This window comes from Centroberyx affinis, unplaced genomic scaffold (genome assembly GCF_046629955.1).
Source record: "Centroberyx affinis isolate AG114_WGS23_722 - 3 ecotype Tasmania unplaced genomic scaffold, CSIRO-AGI_Caff_v1 ptg001575l_1, whole genome shotgun sequence".
Lineage (NCBI taxonomy): Eukaryota > Metazoa > Chordata > Actinopteri > Beryciformes > Berycidae > Centroberyx > Centroberyx affinis.
In genome coordinates this window covers 92,294-120,193 of record NW_027280025.1, presented here as the reverse complement: position 1 = coordinate 120,193, position 27,900 = coordinate 92,294, and the positions used below count along the sequence as shown (strand labels likewise).

The following is a 27,900-nucleotide window of genomic DNA, read 5'->3' as shown; positions in this document are numbered from 1 at the left end:
ATTTATTTTAATATACATAGCATTTAAAACTATATAACATTATTTCTGTTTTTTAAATATTTTACACAGCTCTTATCATGGAAATGTACTGGCTTTTTACAAAATAAGACCAAGCTCTGAAATAACAGGATAACCTGCCCTTTAATTACTGCATGATTCCATTTTTTTTTTTTTACAGAAAAGTAGTTATAGCTTCATACATTATTTCTTTTTGTTCTTTATAAAAGAAAAAAACATACCTTTTCAAAGTGAGTATACAGTATATGTTCTTTGCTGAAAATAAAAGTGTTCCAACAGTAGTGATTTAGACAATGTAATGCCTGAGAAATTGCTTTAAGTCAGAGCAGAATGGACACACTGTAATATTATGTCCTTTATGCTTGGAGGTCCATATTTGTAGATTGGCCATTTCAGCTCAGTTAGATGTTACAAACAGAACAGAGTATGAGCATGGAAGATGCTTTGAACGTGTTCATTGCAATGGAAGCAGAGTCAACGGCACAAGGAAGTCAAGTGCAAATTAATTCAGTATGGGAACAAATGGTCTGTTCCAGTCTGACTGTACCACCAGAACCAAACAGGGATGGAAAAAAGGTCAGTGTAAACACAAATCAGCACAGGTTTGCTCTTCAGAAATAGTTAGCCTATAACTACAATTTAAATAGCACAGGTTCGTCTCTACTAAAATGTGTGGGACCATTGCAATTAGTAGTCACAATATTGCACGATAAGTACTGGGAGGAAGAGAAAACCAATGGGCAATAATCGGCCTGTAGTCTGTAGGCCAGCACCTGAGAAGGCCTCTGGTTCAAAACATACTGTACACATCATGGTGCTAATGAGCGGACTGAGCGAAGAGAGCTCTACTCTCCACTAGAGGGCCTTCGAGACCTGACAGTGGTGACTCATGGAATCCCTTTTATCCATCTCAGTGTGCAGTGGAGTCCCTACAGAAAACTTTTAAAACATGCCATGGTGCAACTGTAAAAGCAATGGGCACAGCCCATAATCATTGTTAAAAGGCTATCTGTCAATCTTGGTAGAATCAAGACCCCATTTCACAAAGTGATACAGAATTACACATTCATTGCCATTAAAAGCATGAAAGAATCTCAATATAAAAGCTGTATGTTTTTTTTTTTTTTTTTGCTTCGCTGAGACTGGTAGCCTGGTGAAGACTGCTTTCCACTTCCCATATATATAGCATCCATTAACTGATGACAGTGTAGTGTAGTTATTATCGCCATAATTATCCTTATTTACATGGTTATCATGACTTACATTCTTTTGAGTAATCCGAGTCCCGTGGGAGCTCTGGCACAAATGTGGGAAGCCCGCTAAAGCATAGGAAAATATGTCACAAGGCCTTTCATATACACCAAAAGCAACAAAACAAACTAGGTGGCCTGCTCTTCTTATTTTGTGCTGCAAACTGCTACAGAAGACTGTTGCAATATGCCAGTTCAAAATCTGTTATTGCCTGTTTGTTCCCTCTCCCTTTTCCGCCTCTGTAGTCAGACAGGCATTTGTGAATCATTTGTGAGGGGTGGGACACAGAAATTGGACCCTTTGGTTCCCAGTTAGGCAGCAGCATCTCCAAAGCAAAAAAGGGTCTTAATTATAGTCTGCGTGGCTGCGTGTCCCGTCTCTCTGCTCTCTCATCCATGATGGCCTTATTCCCAAGCCTTGCTTAGCAGGTACAATGAGGACGACCATAACGGTTTACCAGAGCAGTTTCACGTTCGCTTTGTACACAGCCTTGGATTTATCCTTTGCATATGCTCACGTTGAGGCGGATTGTGTGCTTTCGGTGTTTATCTGGGGTCAGATGCCGGTCTTGTCACTGTAGAAGGGCGTGACGTGGAACATGTAGCAGTGTGTGCACACCCTGACTGGCTTCACTTGGCCGTAGCGGGGCAGAGGAGCAGAGTGGGAGGAACAGCGAGAGCAGAAGATCTGAAATGACACAGAAACACACGCACATGAAAATTTGACAGTTTATAATGTATGATTCACTATATGATGACGATCTATAATCTTACAGACGTCTATTTGATCGTCAACTGATACACATTCAACTGAGTCATGAGGGAATTCTGACACGATTGTACCTTTCCACAGCTCCTACAGTGATGCTTCCTGCGGATGACGGTGAAGGGAGCCTTGCAGGCGATGCAAGAGTTACAGGCTTCGTCAGGGACCCAGTCAGGAGGGTCTGCATGGAGCCAACAAGAGACCGTTAATACTAAGCAAGCCTGTCACCATCAGTATGTCTGCTGCTGAGGGAAGGGGGAGGAGAAAACTGCTGACATTTCTACTGAACTCTGTGTGGGTGTGTTTGCGTATTACTAGTGTGCGTGTGTGTGTGTGTGTGTGTGTGTGTGTGTGTGTTTAAGCAGTGGACTTGCTGACCTTCGAACTGGCCCTCCCGGGCCTTGGCTGCCAATTCTGAGGAGGAAATGGTCTCCTGACAGAGAGCACAGTCCTCCAGCACTGCACTACGCAGACCAGGACCTGCTGCATACCACAGAAGAAGAAAGAAACAATGCAGTGTTACATGGCAGAATTTGTATCAACATCCCTGCCTAAGCATTTAGCTGACATTCCTGTCCAAAGTGAATGCAACACTAGAATAAGCGTCAGTTCCTAAATAATCATCAAGGAAAGACATAGAAGGGATTTGTTTTAGTTCAAAATATGAGCATATTAGAGCAATAAGGGAAAGACGATATAGCAACATATGTAAGACATGTTTCCCACCTTTCTTTTGCTTATCGTTGTCCCCCTGCTCACACTTGGTTGCCATGACTTCAAACAGCGTCTTCAGGATGCTGCGGAGGTCACTAGCATAGTTGGTCTGCAGCTGGTCAGCAACACCTGCATTTCACAGGAACGCATAACGGACATCAGCATGAGAGAGAGAGGGAAGAGACAGAGAGGATGGAGGGAGAGTGACCAAGAGAAAGAGTAGGGGCTCTTACCCGATATACAAACAAAAAGACGGTGGATGAGGTCACTACTGCTGTGGAAGCGCGATCGGATCTTGTTCCTGGCGGCCATCTTGGCAGCTTGCAGGGCCAGCTGGATCTCCTGATGGTCCAGGTCTTCTGACGTCCCCGAGCTGGTGGTCAGACTGCTGACTGGGCTGCAGCGAGAGGGGAGAGACAAGGGAAGACTGTCGTGTTCATCATTCTCAAAAGCATATATATTATTTATGCGTTACATTTATATTCCAACCATGGAAGATTTCAATCTTTAAGTGAAGAATGATGACTGCGGAATATAAAGTGGAGATTGAAAAGGAAACGACTCCACAACCCACTCCCGAGCCATTTCCCCACCCTGTGATCAAAATGTCTGAATGTCAAATCTCTGACTACGGTTCCGCTCAGGCAGTGGGATTATCTCCATCACTCTCAGTCACAATCAAATGATGTTCGGTTTTGTAGCGGGGAAACTCATATCACCCTAGACCTTTTTCAGCATAATGTGCAGAGGGATCAGCAACCCAGTTAGCTGCTTTGCTAGCATTAAAAAGCATTCAGTGAAAATGCTTGTTGTAACTGCAGTGGGAATCTATCCAACACAATAGCACATGAAAAACAGGCCTCAACTAGATGTAAAGCTGCGCTAGCTATTGTAGTTCATTTGCAAACTGACTTTCTTCTTCACTGTTGTTCTGATGCCGACCTGTGGAACGAGCATGGATTGACACAACAATCAATAACCGCTGAATGTGAAGACGAGATTGCATAAAAACTGGTATATTAACAGAGTCATCTTTTTATCTATGCATGTTAAGAACTTAATCAAATGATTGTCATTATCAGAGTCTGGGCAGGAAAAGATCACACACACACACCACTGATACACATTTCCATGAGTGATTGGTTACCTGGGAGTATACGCACTGCTTGACAGACTACATGTGGTGACTGACACACTCTCACAGTCGCTACCTGACACAGAGCTGAGGGGAGAGTTCTGAAAACTAGAAACAACCAAAAAAGAAGAAACAAAAGAATTACAGAACAAAATGAAAACAAATATGCAATGGCAAAATAAAAAGCACAGATATTGTTATCATTAAGGCAACAAAATGAAAAAACATTTGATGAAAGCAACAGAATAATTTAAAGTGAATGATGAAATACGGTGAAATAAAACTTAAACAGATGTTTATGTTGATGCAAGACTGTGATATAAGAGCATCGAGGCCAAATGTCCCCCAAAGAAAACTTGATGACAGATCATCCAAACATAAATCAAACAGCCAGTAAAATGACTCTTAGAGATGACAGCCCACCTGGAGCTCTTTCTGTTGTCCTCTTTGGTGTCCCCCTCCGAGTCTTTATTTCCTGGCTTGTCCCTGTCCATCTCCCGGTCCCTCTCCCCGCCTCCGCTGTCCTGCTGCCTCTTCCCAGTCCTCAGCTGGTGGTGGCAGGGGGACGATCCGCCCCCTCCGCTGGAGCTACAGTCCTGTGGCTGGTGCCTGGGCCCCGGGGCCACCACCAGGCACTTCTCACAGAGCTGGGGGCTTCCTTCCTCTACCAGGGCTTCAGCGGAGCAGCGAGAGGAGGGAGGCGTCAGCTGGGAGGGCTCGCCCTTACTGTGAAGCTCATGACCTGGGGGGGGCAGGCGGCAAGCAGAGGACTGGATGACCGCATTGGGGGTCTTGCAGTGTTTGTCCAATCCCAGGGAGAGGCCCAGCCCGAGCCCGGTGCTCTCCATGGTTATGGCTTCCTCGTGGCCGTCCTCACAGCTGCCGCAGCAGACGCAGGAGTTGAGCAGGCAGTGAGTGGCCACCAGGGGGCCGCAGGGCTCGACGTCAGAGGAAGTGGGCCGGGGCAGCAGCAGCTTGTCCACGGCCAGCTCCGTCAGGCTGGGGGAGCGAGGGTTGAAGATGACGGTGGCAGACAGCTTCATCCCACCCATGCGGTGGGCGATGACCTCGGCAGTCTCAGAGGCGGTCCCCTCCAACCCCACCTCCCAGCCGTTGGTGTAAGGCAGGGGCTCAGAGCCGGGGGCAGAGGTGCAAGGGGAGCGCTTTGCACTGGGACAGTTTGGGTTCTGGCCGCGTGGCTGTGGGCAAGGCTCCTCTGATTGGGCCTCAGAGTGCCAGCCGTTCCTGGCGGAGTCTGACAGGGGTCCTGGCCTGCGCTGCACAGGAGGCTCTGATGCTTTGGAGGGCGAGACCATACGACTACAGGCCTCTCTTGAGATGCTGGTGATGCCGTCTGCTGCTGCGTCCAGGTCCTCCATGAAGAAGACCTTGTCCTCCTCTTCTACGTAGAGGCCTGCCCTTCCCCGGCATACCAGGAGCCTGTGGGGAGAAGCCTCAGTGCTGGAAACCCCACTGGAGCCTCCTGCCTCTCCTCTGCGGGGGACATGGGCCGGGGACTGACCCTGGCTGGGGGGTGACAGCAGAGTGGACATCTCGTCTCCCACGCGGTAGACCATCATATTGAGCTGCTCCAGTTCCTCCTCGTCGTACTGCATGGAGCAGGCCAGCTCAGCCTCCTCTGCCTCCTCACACAGCAGGCCCTGCTCCTGCTCCTCCTCCCCTCTCTCAGTTTCCACCTCCTCCCAGCCCTTTTCCACTTCCCCCAACACCTCATCCTGGCTGGGAGAGACAAACAGAGCCAGATGCTCCGGCTCCCCCTCACTCTCCCCTTTACTCTCCCCCTTACTCTCCCCCTTACTCTCCCCCTTACTCTCCCCCTTACTCTCCCCCTTACTCTCCCCCTTGGGAGCGTCATTAGTGGGGCTGCAGGATGAGCGTTGCTCTGGGACTGGTGCTGGTACAGTGCTTTTGGCTTGCCCCTGGCCCGTGAACAACTCCCCGTCCTGAGAGATGCAGAGGTTCCTCTCCAGCGTCAACAGCTCCTCCTCAGTCAGGGTCTGCAGCAGGTCTCTGAAAAGCATCATAGCACTGTTGTAACATAGTGACACATATGGTATTTTGCATATTGCCACAATATGAGGATAGATTCAGGTTTTGCAATGTTGTTTTGACCCACATTTCATACTCATGGACTATACCTGATTTTCTTCAATAAAGTGCGGAAAGGCCGGAAGAGCTCAGACATGTCCTCTGATTTTCGATCGAGGTTGAGAGGACCTTCTGAGTACACAACCAAACCGCTAAAAAAAATAAAAAAAATAAAAAATAAAACATGTTTGAAATTCTGTTAGTGTAAGAGGGCGGGGAAGAGGGGAAGAGAGGTGGGGAGAAGAATGGAGGGGAGAGGCAACACTTACCACACAATGGCTAGTCTGGGAATTGTAAACATCAGTGCGGGCTCATAGTCATCGATCATGTCTTGTGTGAGATAGCCCATCTTCAGGGCCCTGAGACAAAAGCATAGCAGAAAACACGCTATAAAAAAAAAAATCACCGCATTTCCTCGAAGCATTACTCAGATTTAGGTCCCGGAAAATTCCCTCCTTCAATCTAATCAAATCAGCAGCACTCCATGGGCTTATCCCTTCTGTTTTTCAAGATTGTTTGTTCTTCTGTACACTCACCTCTCCACAGTCTCACAGAAGAGCACAATCACCTCCTGCTGTACATAGTATTCTTTGGGAGACTTCACAGGCACCATGGCTGACACATAACTGGCAATGGAAGACAGGAAGGAAGTGGAATGTCAAGTTTTTGGAAAATCTATACCAAAAAACCAACAGAGAGGATGATAAATGTGGATTCAAATTAAGCTAATATCAAATTTAATGATGCTAAAACTGCCAACATGTCCAGTCCTAACTTACCTGAGCTCAAACTCAGCAAAAAGGCTGTCGAAGTGACGCAGTGCATCCTTCATGCGGTCTGTGTACAAGTTGAGGTCTCTCAGGGCCTGGTCTCTGGTGATGTTGCGAACCTCCTCCAGGCTGCGTGTCAGGTCCTTGGCCAGAGGCCTCATGGCCATACTCTCTATCTCCCTGTTCATGATGATGGAGCCAGCGGCCAAACACTGCACAGGAGCATGCATCACAAATGATCTTGCCGTGTATAGGAGATTAGGTAATTATAATTGGCAAAATTATGTTTAAAATGGGACACTTGGCGGTAAAGAGGTTGTGATTGTAAAATGAATTATAATATTTTTGCTGCGCCTGCGTGTGTGTGCGCACACAAGTGTGCAACTGTACGTGTGTAGGACTTGTGCAAGGTTGTTTTCTACAGATTGATGCTGGAGGGAATACACTACCTCAGCCCCAAACCACAGCTGCCCTGCCAAGTTGTCATGACGAATCTCCTCAGGGAACTTGACACAGAAGTCTCTGTTGGCCCGGTCGTTGGGGATACATTCATCCATGATCTGATTGATAATATTCAACACATTGTCCTGCAGATATGGAGGAGAGTGACAGAAAACAAAATTGAACAAACTAGTTGGAAGGATAAAGCTGAGGTGCATTCTAGTGAGTGAGCGACTGAAAACAGGCTGATGGATGAACAAGCCTGTTCCTGAAAAGCAATTTTCTCAGTGTTTACTTTGATCCACTAATGTTGCTTAATAATGCATGCTGAAAAACCTGTCACCTTTTCCAAGAAGGCCATTGTATTGCAGCGTCTTGAAGACCATTGATTAGGAAATGACTGAAAACAATTAGACAAGTACATGGGACCATTATGGCCCTCGCAGCTCCATTCTCCCTCAATAAAAACACTAAACTAAAGCCCATAATTCCAGCGGTGCAAACGCAGTGTCACGCACAGCAAGAGCTAATCAAGAGCTTATGTGCCGCTGGCATGTACAACAGCCATAACAATGACTTACAATGAGCCTTTCACTCAGCTGCGGCTGTACTGCGCGCTGTAATCTTGTCAGGCACAGCACTGCGTCTTTCTCTGCTCGCCCCAAGGAGAAAGATTAAAAAGCTTTGAGAGAGAGAGCTTAACCACTGACTCCTTTATGGCTGTGTGCTGTGCGTGTGTCTTGGCCCGGTCTGAGTACCCCCCCTACTGTCTCTGTGCTTCTTCCGGCTGGGACACTGGCGATAACCTTCACTACTGTCAGTTTCAAATCATCCCGAAGGAGTGACTTTGGCATGGTACCTGCTCCATCAGCATCTGACAAAAGACTGGCTTCCATTCGTCTTTCATCCTATCACTTACTTGTTTCACCGTCTATCTTTCACCCTCCTTCTCTCACTCTGTCTCTTGTGTATGCCATCTAGCTTAATCTTTTTCCATCTCTAACACACACACTCACTTGCCTGCTCCAGCAGGCCGCACTGTGAGAACAGCCGTGCCAACATAATATGAGCAGCTTGCCAGTACCCCCCACAGAGGCCCATGAATAAGAGCTGATAGCGGCAGTGGCAGGTTCAAGTGCAAAACTTTGGCATGAGAGCACTTGCCTTCTATTCTTGGGGCCTCGGGGTTGTGGGGTATCATGCTGCTTAAATTGTGCTCCAAGTCCTTCAGGAGGTAAGCCACTGAAAAGACTCCTCTCTGACCATATAACTAGGGAAACAGCCTGGAGTTTGCTGTTAAACATTTCACTGCAACTTCAGTGAAAGGCAGAGTTTGAGATATGGACACAGTCTAGCCAGGATTGTTCATTCACAACTGCTGCAAAAGCTCTACTCAGCTAAAGGCTTGGAGTTTGCATAACGCAAACCTAATATCCAGCGCTTCACGGCCCGGTCAATTTGGGATGATAATGAAGTGAATAAGAAAACTCAGCAGAGAGCAAGCGAGGAAGGAGGTGAAATAAAGCAAAAGAGCGAGTGAGCAAAAGAGAGAGGAGGTTGGAGAAAAGAGAAAGAAATGGGGAAGAAACACATGTGACAGCTTGGAAGAGAGGAGGATGGAGGGAAAGAGATGGAAAACAGTCGGGGATCAAGTGATGACCTTATTAAGTGACTCTCCCCTGTGTGCCCAGGCGGTGGGGGGAGGCTGAGGCACACCGGGCCAGCTGATGACCTCCCTCCACCACCCTCAGCTCGCTCAGCATGGTGCAGCATGGCAGCCATCACTCATGCACAGCATCCTCCCTTCAGCTCCTCTCAGCCATGACCACAAAAACACCTACAAACAGTTCACTATACCATCAAAAAATACTTAATTCACATTCAAATCTGAGGCTTCAAACTTAAGATCTTTACTACAGTCAGTGATTCTTTTAGCAGCTAAAGCGCAAAACTTTTGTCACAGAGTAAATTGGGTATTACCCAATCCAGTTCCAGTTGATTAATATTCAGAGGACTAAAACAAACCGACATATTTCTAAAATAAAATACACAAGTTTGATCTCAACCCAATTACCTCAATCAAAGCAGTAGTTCTGGAGTGCCTCTTCCTAAATAAGCCACTCTTGTAACCATTTACTACTAACCTACATAACACACAGCCCGGTGTTATCAAAGCAAGATGACTGTGCCCAGTGGCTGCTCCCAAACAAAGCCTCCTTATCTCGTCTTATCTGTGAAACTGCTTGATATAAGAGCTTGGCCAGGCAATGTTTGGTGAGGCACTAGCCATATCACCATGCCTATGTCCGGGGCAGGGTGATATGGCTAGTGGCTATTTTCTGCTTCCAGGTCAAACCGAGGTCCATTCAGGTTCATTCCACAGCAAATGAATCTGTAAACAAACATACGACCTCCTGGCTCAGTGTCAAATCCCAGCTGGGCCACAATACAACTTTATTCCAGTTTTAGTCCCTTCACTTGGCCATGAGAGACTATTTCTGTGCATTCTTTAATAATAATGGCTTCAATCAACTAATTTGAATATATAGAATTTCAGAAGAGTAGCCAAGAAGTAAATAAAAAAAAAAAAAAGGATGATGGGTGTTGTTTTTGTTTTCGCCCTACTGACCTGACAGGAGCGGAACTGGTTGACCAGCAGGGTGCATCTCTGAGGGTCCTTCCTGCCGTCGAGGCTGTCCAGCTCTGTGGCCACCTGGTTCAGCTCCTCATCAGCATAGTAGAACTGGGCCAGGAGCTGGGGGTCTGTCCTCTGCACAGAAACAGAGAGAAATACAGGATTCGGTTACTTTACTGTTACTTTATAGGCATGGCAGTTTATCAGAAACAACATAGCCAAAGCAGTGTACAAAATGTAAATTTGCAAAACCCACAAACAACAGATTATACATTCAAAGCATACTGAGATGATTAATTATTGGGCTTGAAAATATGCACTATACAATAGTACATAATCAACAATATCTATAATTACAGAAAACAGTTCCAAAATTGAGAACATGTATACAAATCATTCAAAAGCCAGTAAAAGCATATCAGACATTGTAGCAAACATTGTTTGTCTTTGTGTGTGAGTGTGTGTGTATTGCCATGCGTGAATGTCTGCTCACGAGAAGATACTAAACCCTTTAATGGCTGTTGACCTGGGTTAAGTGTAAAACTTTTACTACCAAGGGTTTTAATACTCTGCGCCTTCTGTGTGTGTGTTTGTTTTTGTGTGAGTGGGTGTATATGTGTGCCTTGGTCACTCACTGACATGCTTTATTTCCCACACCTAGAAATCAGACTTTTTGAAGCATCTCTCTCTCTCTGATGCTTCGGCGCTTTCACATTTTAAGAGAAAATGAAACTCTGTCCTAACCTCACCTGTCATACACATACTATGTTTTTGGTTGTCAGGATTTCATATATCTCCCTTTTTCTATCACCAATTGATGGCCACTGAGCCTGCACTTGGTAAAGATCTCTGCCTCTGCTTTTTGTCTCTGACATTAAAGAGACATTCAGCCATATTTTTTTGGTCATGATAACATCTAATTACTTTAAGTTTGGTTTCTGCATCTCAATGTTCCGAATGCTTGATTCTTTGCTTTGTTTCATAATTTGGTTTATTTGACAGTGTTGTACTGTGAGTGTATAGTCCAAATCAGAACGTTTGTAAACAAACAGATTGGCTATACTTCCGAAATCGGGTTGTGTTTGGGGCTGTAATGCCAAATATAGCTTGGTACATAATGGATTAGGTTTAGGCTTTTTCCGTTTTAAAGCAACCTAACGGAATCGGTGGATACAGATAATAGTTTACAGGCTGTCTGCATCTACAGAACTGGGGACAGGCTGGCAGCAACCACTCTTCATTTTCTTACAGGTCAGTAATAATAATGATAAACGTCGCTGTTGGGTAGCATAACGTGCAAGCTTGCTAGAGTGACAGTAACACAGTCTCTCGGTTTTGCTAGTCTCGTTTGGGTCTAGCACAGCAGTAGCTCCGTTGTGACTGGCACTGCACTGCCAGTCCCAAGGCGTTTCATTAAAAACCGTTCGGGTAAAATCTTTCACTTCATGTAGGTAAGGTTTCCTTTTTTTTTTCTGTTACACGAGTAAAACATATTGTCAAAGTGCCACAAATGTTTTATCCGCACAGTTTTTAATGGACCGTGGTTCTAGCACAGCACAAGTAGCACAACACATGCAGTGGTTTGTGATCTGGCTTTGCTATCATACCCTGCTTTACAGTCAAGATGCTTTACGATCGAGTCTGAAAGTAAATAACAAACAGTCCACAGTTTCTACTATAAAGCAAAACACTAAAAAATGACTGGTTTGAGGTTGCTTTGTTAGATCACCACTTGAATTTGAACTTCTGCTCGCTGAATCACACTAACATAGCCTACTTTGTGTCACTGGCTGTCACTGTTGGCTATATAACATAATATAAAATAAAAACAGAAAGTTATGGTTAATTTGTTGTAAGACAGTAGCCAAAACAGAAATTTTAAGCATTTTTAAACATTTTGGTAAAATATAGTTTGTGGACACATGCTTAAATAGGCTATATATTTAGGTTATGTTAGGTTATACACTAACAAATATCAACAGCAACGATATCAGGAATGTCTCGTTTTCAGTGGACAGCCAGAACTACATAATTTCTGTGTATTTCTAATCACAAGAGCTTAAAAAGGGGTCTTACTTTGGTTAAATAACACGAAAAATACTGTAGTGCCGATGCAGCACCACCGACGTTATCCACCCGGAAGTAAGTTCTTTGTTGTTGTGATGTCACGCTGATATAGCCTTTAAGTTTGATCGATTAGTGTTGCTCAGTCTCAGCAACAGTTCACTGAGGGTCGTCTGTTCAGACTTAAATTGGATTTTGAACGCTTTAATATGAAGCGACTCTTGAGCGAATTTTGTGCTTTTTTGAATATTTATTACCAATGGAAACCGGCTTAATTTTGACCCACATGCATTTGTTGGCATTTTTGTCCGTACATAATATATTATTTCTGCATATATGGATGACTGAGTGGACCCCATACCCATACTTAAGCTGTATTATGCCATCAAAGATTTTGCACAATATTTTGGTTGGGATTCTAATATTGTGGAAGCTTTGTTTTACTGCATAAAAAGCTCTACAAGGCTTTCCTTATAATACATTCGCTGCCATGCTGCTCCTTGACGCCCTAATTGTTTGGCCAAGGTAACTATAACTCATTCTGTGCTCAAGGACAATGCTACCTAGACTGAACTGGTGTCACTTTGTACACTGCTTTGGCAATATTGTTTATGACAAACAGACATGCCAATAAAGTAACTGAACCAGACAGAGAGAGAGAGACAGAGAGACATTGAGAGAGAATGGGCAAGAGAGACAGCAAGAGAGGTCTGATCTTTGCTGATGATCATGTTCTTCTAGAGGGTTTTCAACAGTTTGAACTAGGGCTGCAACTAACGATTATTTTCACTGTCGATTAATCTGTCGATTATTTTCTCGATTAATCGATTTGTTTGGTCTATAAAATGACAGAAAATGGTGAAAAATGTCGATCAGTGTTGCCCAAAGCCCAAGATGACGTCCTCAAATGTCTTGTTTTGTCCACAACCCAAAGATATTCAGTTTACTGTCATAGAGGAGTAAAGAAACCAGAAAATATTCACATTTAAGAAGCTGGAATCAGAGAATTTTGATTTATTTTTCTTAAAAAATAATTCAAACTGATTAATCGATTATCAAAATAGTTGCCGATTAATTTAATAGTTGACAACTAATTGATTAATCGATTAATCATTGCAGCTCTAGTTTGAACATCATTTCAAGTTCAGAAAAACATGGGCACTGACTGTGAACGTAAAAAAAGACCAAAATCCTGACCTTTCAAAATACGATCCAATTCTCAGCAACACAAATTTACCCTAAAACTCATATAGGTTTAGGTTTGATTAGTAACTCCAGAAGACATTTTGGCAAGGCTGTGAATGAATTAAAAGACATGGTTTTTACACAATCAAAAGAAAAATTCCAGTTGGTATTCTGATTTGTTCCTGGCTCAAAATTCTATACTCTGTAATACATTCAATTGCATTATAGTGAAGTTTAGGGTTACAAAAATATACTAAACATCCAAAGGAACAGAGCCAATAAATCATGCAGGGCAGAACTCAGCCAATATCCACTCATTATCAAAATTCAAAAGCAAGCCATCAAACATCTCTGATCCAGTGAACCTCACTCCTACAATTACAAAGCCCCGTGATACCAAGAGCTGAACACAGATGAGTGTCCTAGCTGGTTCTGAAACTCTGGCCATAGACATAAGAGCTTCAAAACAGCCCTCAATCCACCTGGCCCAACCAAACATCTCAAAACAAAACAGAAATTAGGAAAGAAACCAAATCTCAGAGCAAAGTAGACTTCTGTTTGACCCTAAACAGAGAGCACAGGGTGGCAGGATATTTGACCACTGTGACTGAGACAGAATCTCACTTCTTACGACCCTGTGAGATATGAAGAAAGTCCTGTCTCCAAAAAGTTCCCCGTTTATGTTGTGAGAAGATAAGTGAAGGATAACACTGTTAACGCTGCTCTTATTCAGTCGTTATTAGGTGCTATAAGAGCCGGGCTCCATGTGTGTGTGCGTGTGTTTGTTCATTACAGAATTACGCGGCGCAGTGCCCCGAGACCCTGCATAAGGGAAATACAGTGTGCGCTCAAGCCACAAGCATGGCTAGGGTCTTTGCTGCAGCCTGTGGACGTTCACATAACAGGAAGTAGCTCAACAATTTTCTAACTGTTAACAGGTGGAGTTTTTAAAGTCGGCGTAGTTCCCCTCACTCCAATCATGCATATCCTGCCCTGAGCACCTAAAAAACAAGTGCATAGTGAATGTAACTCATTTTGTCACTTTCTGCTTTGGCAAGGTATGGGATCCTCATGCCATGCCAATAAAGCATTGAGTCGAGAGAGAGAGAGAGAGAGAGAGAGTGAGTGTGAGAGTGAGAGTGAGAGAGAGACAGAGAGAGAGAGACAGACAGACAGACAGACAGAGAGAGACAGACAGACAGAGAGAGACAGAGACAGAGAGAGAGAGAGAGACAGCAGGAGAAGAGAGAGAGATGTGGAGGGAGCGGCCAGGTCAAGGCAACACAACACAAACATGAAGGTAGCATAAAACAGCAACATACTGACAGTCTTAAGGGAGAAAATAAAACCAGGCAAGTAGGGCATTGTATAGGCCAGCTCAACAACAGATTGCTCTCCTTTTTCCCAAGGTCTTCTGATGCTTTATAAGCAAACACAAAACATCACAGTGTATGTATACAGATTCATACATGCACGAATGCTCAACTCAAGGACGGGGAAGCAAACGATGAATGAGGCGCCGATCCTGACAATGGGAGTTAACATATGGTTAATATTGTGTGAAAGCTCCCCGGAAGAGCAGGTGTAATTAGAGAGCCTGGCCCTGGTAAAGGATTTGTGTCATTATCTCACACCATGCTCTTCAAACCGTGGGGAAGAGCACAGCGCAGCAGATCAGTCCACTGCTGAGTGGCGCACATGTACAGCCACAACACACAGGATAGGGGAGAGGTGCTACTGAGGCACAGGGAAACGAGTGGGAGTGTGTGGAGAGGGGCTCATTTACATTCATGCGGCTGGAGAATTGCCCCCACTGCTAAAAATAAAATGTAAACACAACAAAAATTAATCACCTGGCCTTATTGCTCAGGCCGCCCCAAAATAAAATAACAATTGGAATTAAAATTGTGCATACATCATGATTTGAATATCAAAATATGAGCCATTCTTACACTCCAACACCTACTGGAACTGATCCTGGAATGGGTCCAGGTACAAACCTTAGTTAGCTCACACATACGTACACACACACACATACACATATATATCCTGGAGAGGGCTTAAGTTGATTGAAAGGTTAACGGTGAAAATGGCGACCACATGCCGACGTGCATCATCACAGACCACAGAAACCCAATGACAGTGCAGGAGCTCAGCCTCATAACAGACAGCGTGACTATGCAGACTGAGGAGGAGAACCACACCGGTAAACATCCTCACTTTGCCATGCGTCACCTGTAAGTGTTTCATTAAGTCAAACTGAATAGTGCCATTTACTGAACAGACTAAAGGCAACCTCTCATAAGACGTTTTCCCTGAAGTTCGCTCTGCTCCCGGTTGCGTGAGGCTCTCCCCATGGGCTCTCTCTCTCTGAATATGATACACGGTGCTGTTCCCTCACTCTCTCTCTCTCATCAATAATGAAACAAACAGCATGGAGAAAACAGAGATATAACCTACAGCCGGGGTACATGTCGCGTCTATTTTATTATTAGTTATTACTGTGTGGGAAAAAATTACTTTGAACCTCTTTTGGTCTGGTTTCTTTCTTTGAATCCTAATTAAAATATTGATGTGATGATGTTGATGTGTGGAAATTCCAAAGTACTCAAAAATTGCTGATAAACTCCAAGATTACAGGACACACATTTGCAGTTAATACACAGATTCCAACAATTGACTAGGTCCATAAAGATGGATTTGATGCAGTGTAATTTTTGTGTCATAAACTATGGTCATAACACACATTTGTGCCCAGCACACATATAGGGAGGTGAGTGACACAGACTTGTTCTGGTGGTCATCAGGCCACTGAGCTTATTTGCTTCTAGTTATTTGCTTCTAGTTAGCTTGTGTTGTGTTTTTCAAATGACAAAGTAAAACTGACTTGGTTGTCTCCTTTTCCCTTTCTGCAATTTGCTCTTAATGTGTGATACTGCATTGATCCCTGTGGGGAAATTCTCTTTGCTTGCACCTCCCCATCAGAGGGGAATCAGAGCTGGGGTCAGCTGGAGCGAATAGGGATTCAGCGTCTTGCTCAAGGACACTTCAGTAGGGCGAATGTTTGCCGACATGGGGGCATGAACCCAGGTCCTCCAGCTGAAGGACCAGCTCCCAACTCAATACTCAACCCTGCTGCCTTTCTCTTGCCAATTTGCACTGAGTAGAAGAAAGCCAAATGAGCAAAATCAATAGTATTCCTGCATATTGTGTTTTTTATTCCTTTTGGGTTAACTAGCCCACACAGATGTGTGAATTTTGGACAAATAAGACTCTACTGTGCCATGTTTACTGAATAGGCCTACATTTGGAAGAGGGGCACAGAGAAGCCACCTTATACACACTAATGCATGCAACCACGCAATCATACGCAGTAATGATAAGTATTAAATCTATTACAGTAGGCAAATATACTAAGTGTTTCACACTTATCTCAAGTGCTGTTTCTTAACAAGGTCACGTACAGCTCTATCTATATAGAAATCACCTGTGATGGATGGGAATACAGAGAGCCACACCCCACTGCAATGATACCAAGACAAAAAAAAGCAATAAAAAGAAGACTGCTAAGAGCCTAGGCCTAGATGGATCTACCACAAACTTTAATATCATTATTCCTTATAGGTCTACATCAAGCCTTGAACAGAATTAGTCATCACTGACTGGACATAAGATTATTCATCACTGTCTATAGCATTACTGTAATGGAGAGAAGTTGCAAAATGGGTTTCTCTGAATGTGTAATGGGAAATGAAGACAAAAGCAATGAAAGCAATCCTCTGAATTACAGGCATGGGAGCAAACAAACCACAATGAAGAGATGAGCCATGCAAACATCTTCAAATCTAAATTTAATCTCTCAGCAAAGAGAAGAGTTAAAAAGGTGATGACATGCCATATCCAGTCAATGGGGTAGATTTGACCGGACATTATACGACTGCTCGATTATGAGTGAGTCCATGCTACAAATGTCATGAGCAAACAGGAAACCAGAGTGGGCCACAGCGAACAGCCTTTTCCAGCAGGGGCACAACACAGTCTACAGAGTGGTGGCATTCCTCTGGAGATTTCTGTAGCATATAGGCCAAGTCTAACTGAGGAAGAAAAGAAGCCATTGAGACAGACGCCACCCTATAGCCTCCTCCTGCTGCATTCCACACACAAGAGGGAACATTCCTGCAGCGTTGCATCATGGGGAAGAAGTCAATAGTAGGCGATGTTCTGGACATGCCGATCTACCTTTAGATGGAAAGCAACAGTCTGGCCTTGTTGCTTGGTCTACAGGCGTGATGTGTCTTGGTATCAAAATCAAGAAATAACGTATAGAAGGATGAAGTCAGTCCTGACAAGCAAACAGATGCCTGAACATTTCAAAAGGTAAACATCAATCCCACCCCCGAATATGGAAACTTCATAACCCTGACCCATAAGAACAAGCTCTTGCTCTTGCTGAAGGATCCCTGCCATTCCTGACACCAGCATGACAACTTCTGTCTCAGTACAAGTCTGAGGAGGTCAGGAGGTAGATGTGTTACTTAAACACCACTGGTGAACTGGGCTACAATTAGAGCAGCTGTGTCTGAGATGATACGTAAATGCAGACTAGTCCTTTGTTTGAAATGGAAATCTAAGGCCTCTAATGGTAATATTTGCCTTGTTATGTGGACTATGAGTCAGTGATGATATTAGGCTACATCTCTCAAAGAGATCAGAGTCAAATAAGGACTCGGCTCTGAAAAGAAAAAAGGCAACCTGTCACTGCTAAAACAAAGTGCCTCTCTTCATCTCCTTACATAACATGGTAGGCACAGGGTAGGAAGTAATGTAGACAACGGACTGGACATCTAGTATGAGTGTTCAGTCCCTGGTTTGAAAGATTTGGTCTCTGTGCACAAAATCTCTTAAAAAATCTCAAACTTTAAAACCGTCTTAAGTGAGACTGAGTAAAGAGATGAATGCAAGCCACCCAAAAATGACATTCTTAATATTTATTCTCACTCTTGAATGATCAAAGCAAGAAGCTGAAAACAATAATTTTCAGCCAAGTTTTATCAAGGCAGCAAAAATGTTTTAGGAAAGTAAGTGTGTTAACATCTGGGGATGAGTTGACTCCTGAACTTCCGAATTGCGTCATCATGACCAATGACAACCCCTACCTTGCATAAGTGAGAAAATGATTCAGCAGATTCAGCGTCTGTCCCCTGTGGCCTGCCACTCTCCTGTAGCTACTACTGCTGTCAGTTGTCCCTGATGCCCTCTCTTTGAGATGACTCAAAAATCCTTATCCGTTGTGGTCTGAAGCCTATCATTTCAAACCATTAAGCTCCCATAACTTCACCCAGAGTGACAATTACTCTTAAACCCTCTCAATCACAATCATTTGACAATGACTCAGTGAAATAGCTTTATCTTTTTTTTTTTTTTTTTTTTTTACAATACATGAATAACAGGCAGTGACATTTTGACTCTTATTGAGGCATGCTGATGATGTCATTCAGAGTGTGTCAGCTTGCCTGCCTCTGTGTAATCAACTTATTCATCTCCATCGTCTCAGCCAGCATTCTCCTTGAGCTACTGATTCTGGGCTTCATTTCCAGTCAGACTGTGCGGATGGGGGAAGATGACTGGCTAATGCTTCATGAACTTCCATAGCATTGGTGCGTGCGCACTGAGCCCACTTAAGGGACTTATGAGAAACCTTGCCTCTGCCCTCCACACTCTATTCCAGGCTCAATTTGCTGCCTTGTGGCTGCCTTCCAAGGATACCTCACTCAGAGCAGAGGCAAATATTGTGGGGGGGGGCCAGTTCACTCTGCTTCAGCCAGTCAGTTACTGGCAAAACGAGCAGCTGTATACAGTTCAATGCCTTATTTATTATTCAGGACTCAGCAAAAACACCCTGGCCAGAATGAGCCAAGCGTTTTGGTAACAAACATGGAAACTTCCTCAACCATTACTTAGAAGATTAGCCATAAGACCCTCCTTGGTTGATCATATCAAATTTAGCAGATGCTGTGTACATCTATACATGCTGTGTTATGCTGAAGTAGTTTCAGTTGTGCCGAGTCATTCTTTTCATGTTCAGCCTGCATTAGGAATTGCTTTCCTTAGCTCTGTAGGAGTTTTTCCTGTGGTTACCCAGTTATCGGCAGCGGCCTTTCAAGCATGATACTAAAATCCTCTCAAATTCATTTTGGTCACATTCTGGGAAACTCTGGGATTTTCTATGGAGTGAGTGCATAATGGAAACAGTTAATGGAATTTATCACAGACTCCTCAGAAATATTTCTACAGATACATTTTATTCCTACTAGCTAGTGGCTGAGTTGGATCCATACAAGTAGCTGGTAGACTTTACTCAATTCATTGACTGACTATATTCAGAGTGATCTGTCCATCTGGATTGATGGCGTCATAATCTGACTGTGTGTTTGTCTCTTGTTTGAGGACTGCCTTAATCTGGCGTTTGAACTGTGTGATGAACGTGCATGTGCCTGGCACATGGTCCAGCAGGACAGGCCGAGGCAACACAGGGGGGCAAAGAGGATTTAGGTGGCTGCGAGCATGTCCAGGGTCCCCTGATGGGAGTGTGGCACGTGGGGACACCCCTCTCCCCTTTAGGACCTGTGACTGCTGGGAAGTTATTATGCAAGAAATAATCCAGTTATACAATCCAGAACTGCCTGCTGGTTCAATGGTGGCCACAGATGGGAGGGAATTTTAGATTTGCAAAAACAACAACAACTTGACATTTATGCCATGAAGTAAATGAGCCCTGATAAGATGACAAGGATGGTGGAGATGCATGCCCCCTGTCCTTATACAATAATACTGGCAGAAAAAATAGTCTACATTTAAGAATTTTATTAAACCAAATGAAAATTAAACAAACACACCCGAGTACTGTAACGGTCCCTCCCTGCAGTTTTGCACCATAACCCCTCTTTACTGTTGTGAATGTGCATGATTCACAGCTCACAGTCAGCCTGATTCTGTCCACATACAGGTGATTGTTATGGACAATGACTGAGGGCAGGCATTGCTCAGGCTGTCCCAAATCACATATAATGACAGTCATGAACTGAGACACTGCGCCAATGTGCGCGCGCGCGCACGCACGCACGCACGCACGCACGCACACACACACCACTTCATTTCTATTGGACACTATCTGTCCAGTAGAGCAGACTTTGGTGCTCTCTGCCATGGTGCCCACTGTCTGTGGAGACGATATTTAAACAAAGCCCACAACTGTGGGCAATTTTACAGAGCAGAAAATTGTTGAAATGCAAAGAAGCTAAATCACTAACTTAAATCAGCATGTTTCCATAACTCATAACATAGCTTTCTTTTGCCTAATAGTACTTGGTATGAAGACTGTATTTGGTATGCAATCATGTATTTTTACTATTGTAATAACAAAATGAGCGCAGCATAACCTTATCTGCTTGCTAAGTTAAGCCAATATATCACAATTTGGCAAAGCCACCTTAAGGAGCTAACCAAATATGCTGTGTGTTATTTCACTATGAATCCAGTGAGAAGAAACACTAGTGTATGAAAGCTGCTAAAGACAGGCATCCTTTCATCTTATCTCCTGCCAACTGTATCCAGGGCCAAAAACTAATCCCAAAAATACAGGCCTACTGTTCTCCTCCTCTCCTCATTCCCCTCCCTCTCTCCCCTGCTGGAGAGACAGAGCGCAGAACAGAAGGGGTGGAGCTGTGCATTTCATATAGCCTTTTCGAGTGCAGTCAAAGACCGAATACATATACTCCAGACAAAGGGCACCTTGAGTGCATGCTCTGTGCACATCACCACTGACAATGAACAGAGCAATATATAAAGCGTGTGATTATGAAATGTGGAGGCTACCAAGTATTATCATTAAGACACGAGGTGTGGAAAATCAATGCAACTTCTCTGTCATTATCAGGACTAGCTGATTCTCTGTGGTACCTTTAAATCCCCCTCTTCTTCCACTGCTACTTTCCTTCAATCATCGCCTCCCCACACCTAGGACAGTGGGCCCCGATTCCCAATCCTGCAATGAATTTAAAAAGGCCTTCAATCGCCTGGCCTGCCTAGATCTGCACCAGGGGTCAGCTCTCTAAATCCAGGCAGCTGACACCAAATCAATTACCGCATGGCTGTTGGGTAAGCAGAATGGAGACATCCATAAAGAGCTCCAGAAACCAGGCTAAATATGCTGCCATGCTGGCCACTGCTCAGCAGTTTGCTGTTCCCTCTTCCCTCAACTCTATGCCAACTGTGCAGAACCCGCTCTGGGAAGACAAGCCCCTAATTGTTTGGCTACTCTGTTCTTCCACTTGCATGTTAGCAATATTCACAAACAAACCAGGCTAGTGATGAATGACAAATGGACAGCACAGCAAAGATTTGTTTTCAAATTCTGAACTAAATTTCTGCATTTAAAGCAGGGCCCAGGGAGCTAGAAACAGAGGGAAAACTGGCTCCAGTGTAGAACACACGGATGGGATGATTTGTAAAAAGGTGTATTTGGTCAACATTGTCAAACGTCAACTATCAGGTTTTCTGTTTCATGGTGCAAATATCTCCAAAGCATCTTTTATGATGACTTGACAATAATTTATGATCATAGTAAATTCCAATACCCCTTGTCATGTTTCATCAACATGTGTACTTAAACATAATTTTCTCATCATTTTTTCCAAATGCACATAACAGATACGCTAGATGGTCCCTTATTACGAGATTTGATGTACACTTGTAACCACTAAAAGCATGTAAATTAAATTAAATACTTTGTAAATTTGGACTTTATGCACCCAGATACTACTTTTTAAATCTGACAACCTATTATTACCTATTATTATTATTATCGAATTGCATAGTAAGGGCTGTCAAGTCAAAGCCTTTTTAATTCTTGTTTAAGTTGTTTTCAAGTATTAAATTTGATGGTTTACATAATCATTTGAACAGGAATCAAATGAGTGGTTAAAATACTGAAACTCCCTCCCTCCCTTATTTTTTCTTGTTCAGCCAAAAGTGTTGATCTATTAAAGCATTTACCTCTCTAAACTTCAAAACAAGCTTTTTGATGTTGTAAATGATTATCTTATATCTTTCAATACTGACGATAAAGTGCATACGGTAAGAGTTTTAAAATGGGAAATATATTTGGGATTTGCCGTAATAAATAAACAAAAGTCAACATTCAACATCTAAATGCACATATGTGGAGTTGATGGGCAGAAAGTATGATTCTGAGGCTCTAAATCTGTTACACAAAATAACTAAAAATAACATGCTTTTTCTTTTCTTTTTCTTGTGTCTGACGGTGCTGAAACAAAACAAGTAATGATCGGTTATCAAGAATCAAGTGAATTGTTAGACGTTAGATGACGCCATCAAGGTTATCATACATTAGCATACATACAGTATGTTCATACACTTTCTATCCAGCTACATTGTTACGCATTGATATCCGTTTGACATTTAGATGTGAAAGAGCCCAGAATGTATCAGCTACCCTCCCACTAAACAAGGAGATTGTGTGGGCGCCCGGCACAGTGAAGACGGCTCCTCCAAAGTGCGTTCTAATATGCTTGTCCAGTGGGGAGAGGGGGAAATGGAAGGCAAATTAGTAGGATCCAGCAGATGGAGGCGAGCACACCCAGCCTGGTGCTAGCTGTGGGCCCGTCACACTGACAGATGAGGTGGTGTGGAGCTGAAGGTCAGTTCCTGAATGCCTGATGGAATAACACCAAGGAAGGAGCAAAAGCTACAGGGGAAATGTACAGGTTTAGCCTCCTGACATCTCTCTCCATCACTCACTCTGCAAGTCTCCCTCTGATGAATGAGAGGCGAGGAGATAGTGGCCATTTTGGCTGCTTGGAAACCTGAGCCAGGTCTCGTCTGTGTCTGTATCCGCAGCCATGTGCAATCAAGCAGGTTTTCATGAATACTTCTCCCCTTCTCTCACCCTCTCCCAGCCCGCATGCTGAATTTTATCTTGCTTCTTTTCATACCAAAAACTTTGCCCTGCAAAATGTACAGTCAAAGGGCAGCTAATGAGCAGTCAAAAAAACAGAACAACCTAAAACGAGTAGGAGTTCTCCTTTGTTGCTGTTTTGGGAAGGATAGGTTAAGTATTCACACAAAAACCAGCTAGACCAGTTTAAAGGGCTAGAAGGAATGTTTGAAATCTCAACCCAGTACATTCTAAATTTGGGTCTGTTAATTATTCCAACCTTTGCCCTACGTGTCACAACCTTCTAGCAGTCCAGGACAGCCCAGTCATATTGAATGACGTAGTCTTTTACCAGGAGTTGGCACTTTGATAACAGAGTCAGACAGAATAGACAGGTACATTATGTCCCTCAGTGTTGCACAGTGCTCTCCAGAGCACCAGGAAGGGATTGTGTAGCAGGGGCAAAAGAAAATCCTCCTCAGTGGGACTTATCTGGGGAGGTAAAGAGCAGCTCTGGAAATATCAATAGCTTTGCTTCAGTCAAGGGAACATGCTGATTCGACGCTTTTCTATCTCCAGGAGAACATAGTTCAATAATAAACGGCTTAGTGTTGATGCAAAATGACAATGCTACGCAGTGTTCAACAATAAATGCCAGAACACTCCGTGGGCTGGCCACAGATTTCAATTAACACAGAAATACTGTTTCTTCCAAGCAAAAAAGAATGCACTTGCTAACTTAGCTGCTATTCTATTGCAGGAGCATAAAATGATCTGAAGCTTCCTTTCATTACTGTTCTCTTCTCATGCTGATTGGCATAATTACTAAGGCTTTTAGCGCTTTTCTCTTTAGTCCTTTTTGGCAGAATCTGTTGTTTAAAACCGCAGGCTTATATGTAATACTGTTAATTCTTACCAAGGCAGTGATTTGGCAGAAAAAGTACTGATGTAAGAGCTCAGCGCTAAAGAGGCAGTAGTCATTCATGAACGTGACAATACCCTGGTGAACCCCAACACTTAGGCCTAAACCTAACAATAGACCACAAAAATGCTGTGACAGCAAACATGGTTAAAGAGTGAAAAGAGAAATGACGCAGGTGTGTGTGTGGTAAAGAGCAAGGGGATTATCTATAATCAGAGGTATTTCATTTTTGCCTTTTCTGACATTACTGCTGCAAAAACTCAGATTACTGCCATTGTCCCCCAAGTGTCTTCAATTACTGGCAAGCATCAGCTCAAATTAACAATTCAATTTACAATTTTTGACCAAATTTCTTTTTAGGCACTACAAAAAATTATTTGCTATGATTGAATACGACTCTAATGTGCAACTTTTTATTGATTTTGACTTGAAGATGCTGGTGGGATCGAAACATTGTCATTTTTAAATAAGTCACTAATTAAAAGGTGTGAGTGTTATTTTGGTTGTGCAGATTTCTCTTCCTGTTTTGCAACTGTTCTCGATCTGGCACCAATTGAACATGATGTGCGTATGCCTACGTTCTAAACTTGTTATGTGGACCAGGAATTCTGCAGAGCACCACAGTAAGCAACTTGTTTAGGAGGTTGTCATCATGTCAGTCATGTTTCCCTTGTGATTCTCTAGTCAGTACTGTAATTTCAATGTTTTCATTGTATTGTGCAGCTCTCACGCCAATATACTGGAATGGGCTTATTCCATTAAAATGCACTATTCAAATATAAAGGAGGTTCAGATGTACCACAAAAACTGCAATGTCAGACCAAACACAAATGTTTATGTTTATGTTTATTATCATTTGGTCCTTAGTTATATGATTATGTTATGTACTGGTACATGTCTGTCTTGAAAAAAACCCCCCGCTCAATCCAACTCTGTGTCACATTAAATGCCAAACTGGACGCACAGCCTGCACTTTTTTAAAGATTTCAATACTTAAACCACCTCAACAATAAAATCCTCACTGGCAGATAGCCTGTACAGTTAATGAGTTCATTCTGCTGTCAATTACTGGCCTTGACAGTTAAGTTAATAAAAGAATTACAGGAATTGATATTGCCCCAAAAGTCTGTACTCTACTTGCACCAAGCTAAAGTTTGTGGACTGGAGTGCAGAACTTTTTAACCGTTTTAGCCACTAGTGACACGTAGCCCTCTTTATCAAACGTCAAGATGCAAATATCCAACAGTCCATGATAACAACCGTTTTGCAGTCAAAAGAACCACACACCCCTCTTCTCGGACAGGCCACATCAGAATATTGTAAGTGTGGAGTAAGTGCAGAGTATTGCGAATGGTCTGTGGAATCCAGCATCCCTTTTCAAAGGGATTTTTGCTTATAGTTGAGCAATCTTAATTGCAAATGCCCAACTTTCCTCAACAGCATATGAGTAATGGGGACAAGGTGATGGGTGGATGCAAGTTGTAAACCTACCTTAAAAATTACAATAGCCAAGGCTCAGAATTTCTCTCTAGTAATAGGCCAGGTAGGATTTTATCAATCTAACTTTGGCATTTAACAAAAGCTATGACTCTCTGTGAATCTCTGAACGTATACTGAACACTATAAACACAATAAATGACATCATCAATACCCCACTGTTCACAATAACCTGCCTAGGATTATGGAGTGATGTGTGAGTGCAAGCTGTTGAAGAAAGTAGTCTATGCCCACAATTTTCCTCCTTCAACTAGGTTACCAAGACTTCTCTCCATGGAGGAATCTTCACATTCACTCACCCTAAAAAGTGCTGCTGTTGGCATATGGAAAACTGTTCATTTAAAAGGCGTCCAAGCCTTCAATATTTTCTCTGCTGTGTCAGGCATGTTTCCACACTCTGCACTTGATTTAAAGAGTCAGAGCCCATCCATTACTTGCTCGCTCTAAAAATTGATGTTGCTCACAAATCCACCTTCTTTCCATAAAGCAAATATACAAACTGTAGTGTGATCTGGGCCTGAGATATGGATGCAGCTGATTCAGTATGTTTTTTAAATCCTTATAAAAATGGATGACTATTCTATCTACTTTTCCATTAGAAATTATTTTTAAAGGTAATTTATTTCATTCTGTTAAAATAAATCTGTGCGTTCACAAAGTAATAAAAAAATACTCTAAGCTAAACCAAAATTGTTTTTAGACCCCTGCCCCTACGTATTACTGTCAGTATATCATGACATGCTTGCCCTTCCGTGAGTACGGGTAGTTATTAATTCAATAACTTCAACAATATTTAAAATTAATGACAATGTCAGACCAAGACTCGGCAGTGAGTAGCCTAATCCAGTATATGATGCCAGGTTGCAACGTTGTTAGCCAATACTAGAGCTTGATTAAAACAGCAGCAACAACAAAAGGGTAGCTGTTGGTTGATACAGTGTAACATCAGGAACCAAGGCTAACGTTAGCAGATGTGTGGCAGTGTATGAAGTCGTCAGGCTAGCAAGCTACATTGATCGCTGTTTTGCTAGCTATCTCGAAAGCTGATTTGTTCATCAGTTATGCAGAAAAGAACTGACTGTAAAGCTGACACAGCGGGCGAAATCAAGATAACTTACCTTAGGCTTATACAGCCACTTTCGAAAGCGATTCATCGTTACCTCGCCACCTTCCTTTGTCACCAACCCCTCCTCTCCTACCTGTGTGTCTGATAGTAACAGCGATAGGTTGCTAAGCTAGCTAGCAACGGGGGAATCTAAAACGGAAAATGTACAAAACACAAAGCGCGGTATCCCAAATGTTGAAATACGGTTTTCAAACGTCCCAATTAATTATTTAAAACAGCGTTTTATTTCCATCTTTCCTGAATCCCAAGGTTGGCTGTCTCCCCCGCCCGGCCACTTTCCAAGTCCCGACGATACAGACAGGCAGAACACCGACGGCTCTGCTGTTCTCTGCCCCTCTACTTGATGACAGTCACGTTGACAACATTCACCTCCCACTTTCCCAGGAAAATGCTGCCTTCAGTGCTCCTGCTAAGCTAGTAGTAAATACATTTTGCCGTGGTCGCTTTTGGTCGGAAATAATAACGAATTGGACACTGTGACAAAAGTACCTTTTGGGTGGTTGCTGTTTTATTTTGATGTTTATTTTCATTTATCATGTGGCATAGAGCTACATTATGCTGCAGTGGCAGAACTGAGAGGGGGAATGCGCATCAGGCATGTGATGCTTTTGTGTTTTGATTTATTTATTCAAATATTTTAATGTATTAATTTAACAAATGTATTTAAAACATGTGTGACAGCTAAATATTAAACAAAGACTGAACATACAAACATACACAGCATGCCAAACAGTAAGACATGTTAAAACGTCTTCCATGCTCTCCACCCCCTAAACATCACATTTAGGCAACTCGGGTGCCACAAAAAAAATCCCTCTTCTTTCTCAGTTGTATTTACCACTTTGATGGGTCATAATGTGCTCAAATCGTAAAGTCAATATTTCCGACAGTAGTTGAAGGCAGCGCAAGGCTTGCACGCACGTCACAATGAGCTACGTAATAATCATTGTTATGGCAAGCAACAAAGGATCAGGATGTTGCACATCCCAGGGATTAAAATATTGCACGGATTAACATGTTAACCAAACTGTATACGAAATAGCCCCCATCAATACAATAAAAGTTAATATTTTCACGATTTGGAAAATACCAGTCATTTAACGTTATGTGTTTGAGATTGGATACATTTCTGTTTACGTCTGTGTGTTGCTAAGCAACGAATGAACATGGCAACGGTTCGAGCTAAAAACAAGCAGCTCAGCTAATTTCTCAGGAAAAGTTACTTTCTCGAAGAAAAAAATGAATCTATTCTTGAATAACAACTAGGTCGCTACCAAGAAGTCGAAAATTGTGTAAACTCGCTTTTAAATTGC

At 43.0% G+C, this 27,900-nt stretch overlaps 1 protein-coding gene across 1 annotated transcript; it reads right to left on the bottom strand.

The window, feature by feature from the left end:
• Positions 1 to 6: 6 nt before the first annotated feature.
• zfyve28 (zinc finger, FYVE domain containing 28) lies at positions 7 to 26,868 on the bottom strand. Its single transcript, XM_071527751.1, has 15 exons — positions 26,580 to 26,868; positions 9,833 to 9,973; positions 7,212 to 7,349; positions 6,772 to 6,974; positions 6,529 to 6,618; positions 6,262 to 6,351; positions 6,043 to 6,144; positions 5,715 to 5,914; positions 4,307 to 5,672; positions 3,896 to 3,991; positions 2,982 to 3,145; positions 2,761 to 2,877; positions 2,413 to 2,514; positions 2,112 to 2,215; positions 7 to 1,956 (listed from the first exon to the last, which is right to left on the bottom strand). The coding sequence occupies exons 1-15, from the start codon at positions 26,613 to 26,615 to the stop codon at positions 1,825 to 1,827; spliced, it is 3,081 nt and encodes a 1,026-aa protein (XP_071383852.1). The 5' UTR covers positions 26,616 to 26,868; the 3' UTR covers positions 7 to 1,824.
• Between the last annotated feature and the right edge of the window lie 1,032 nt (positions 26,869 to 27,900).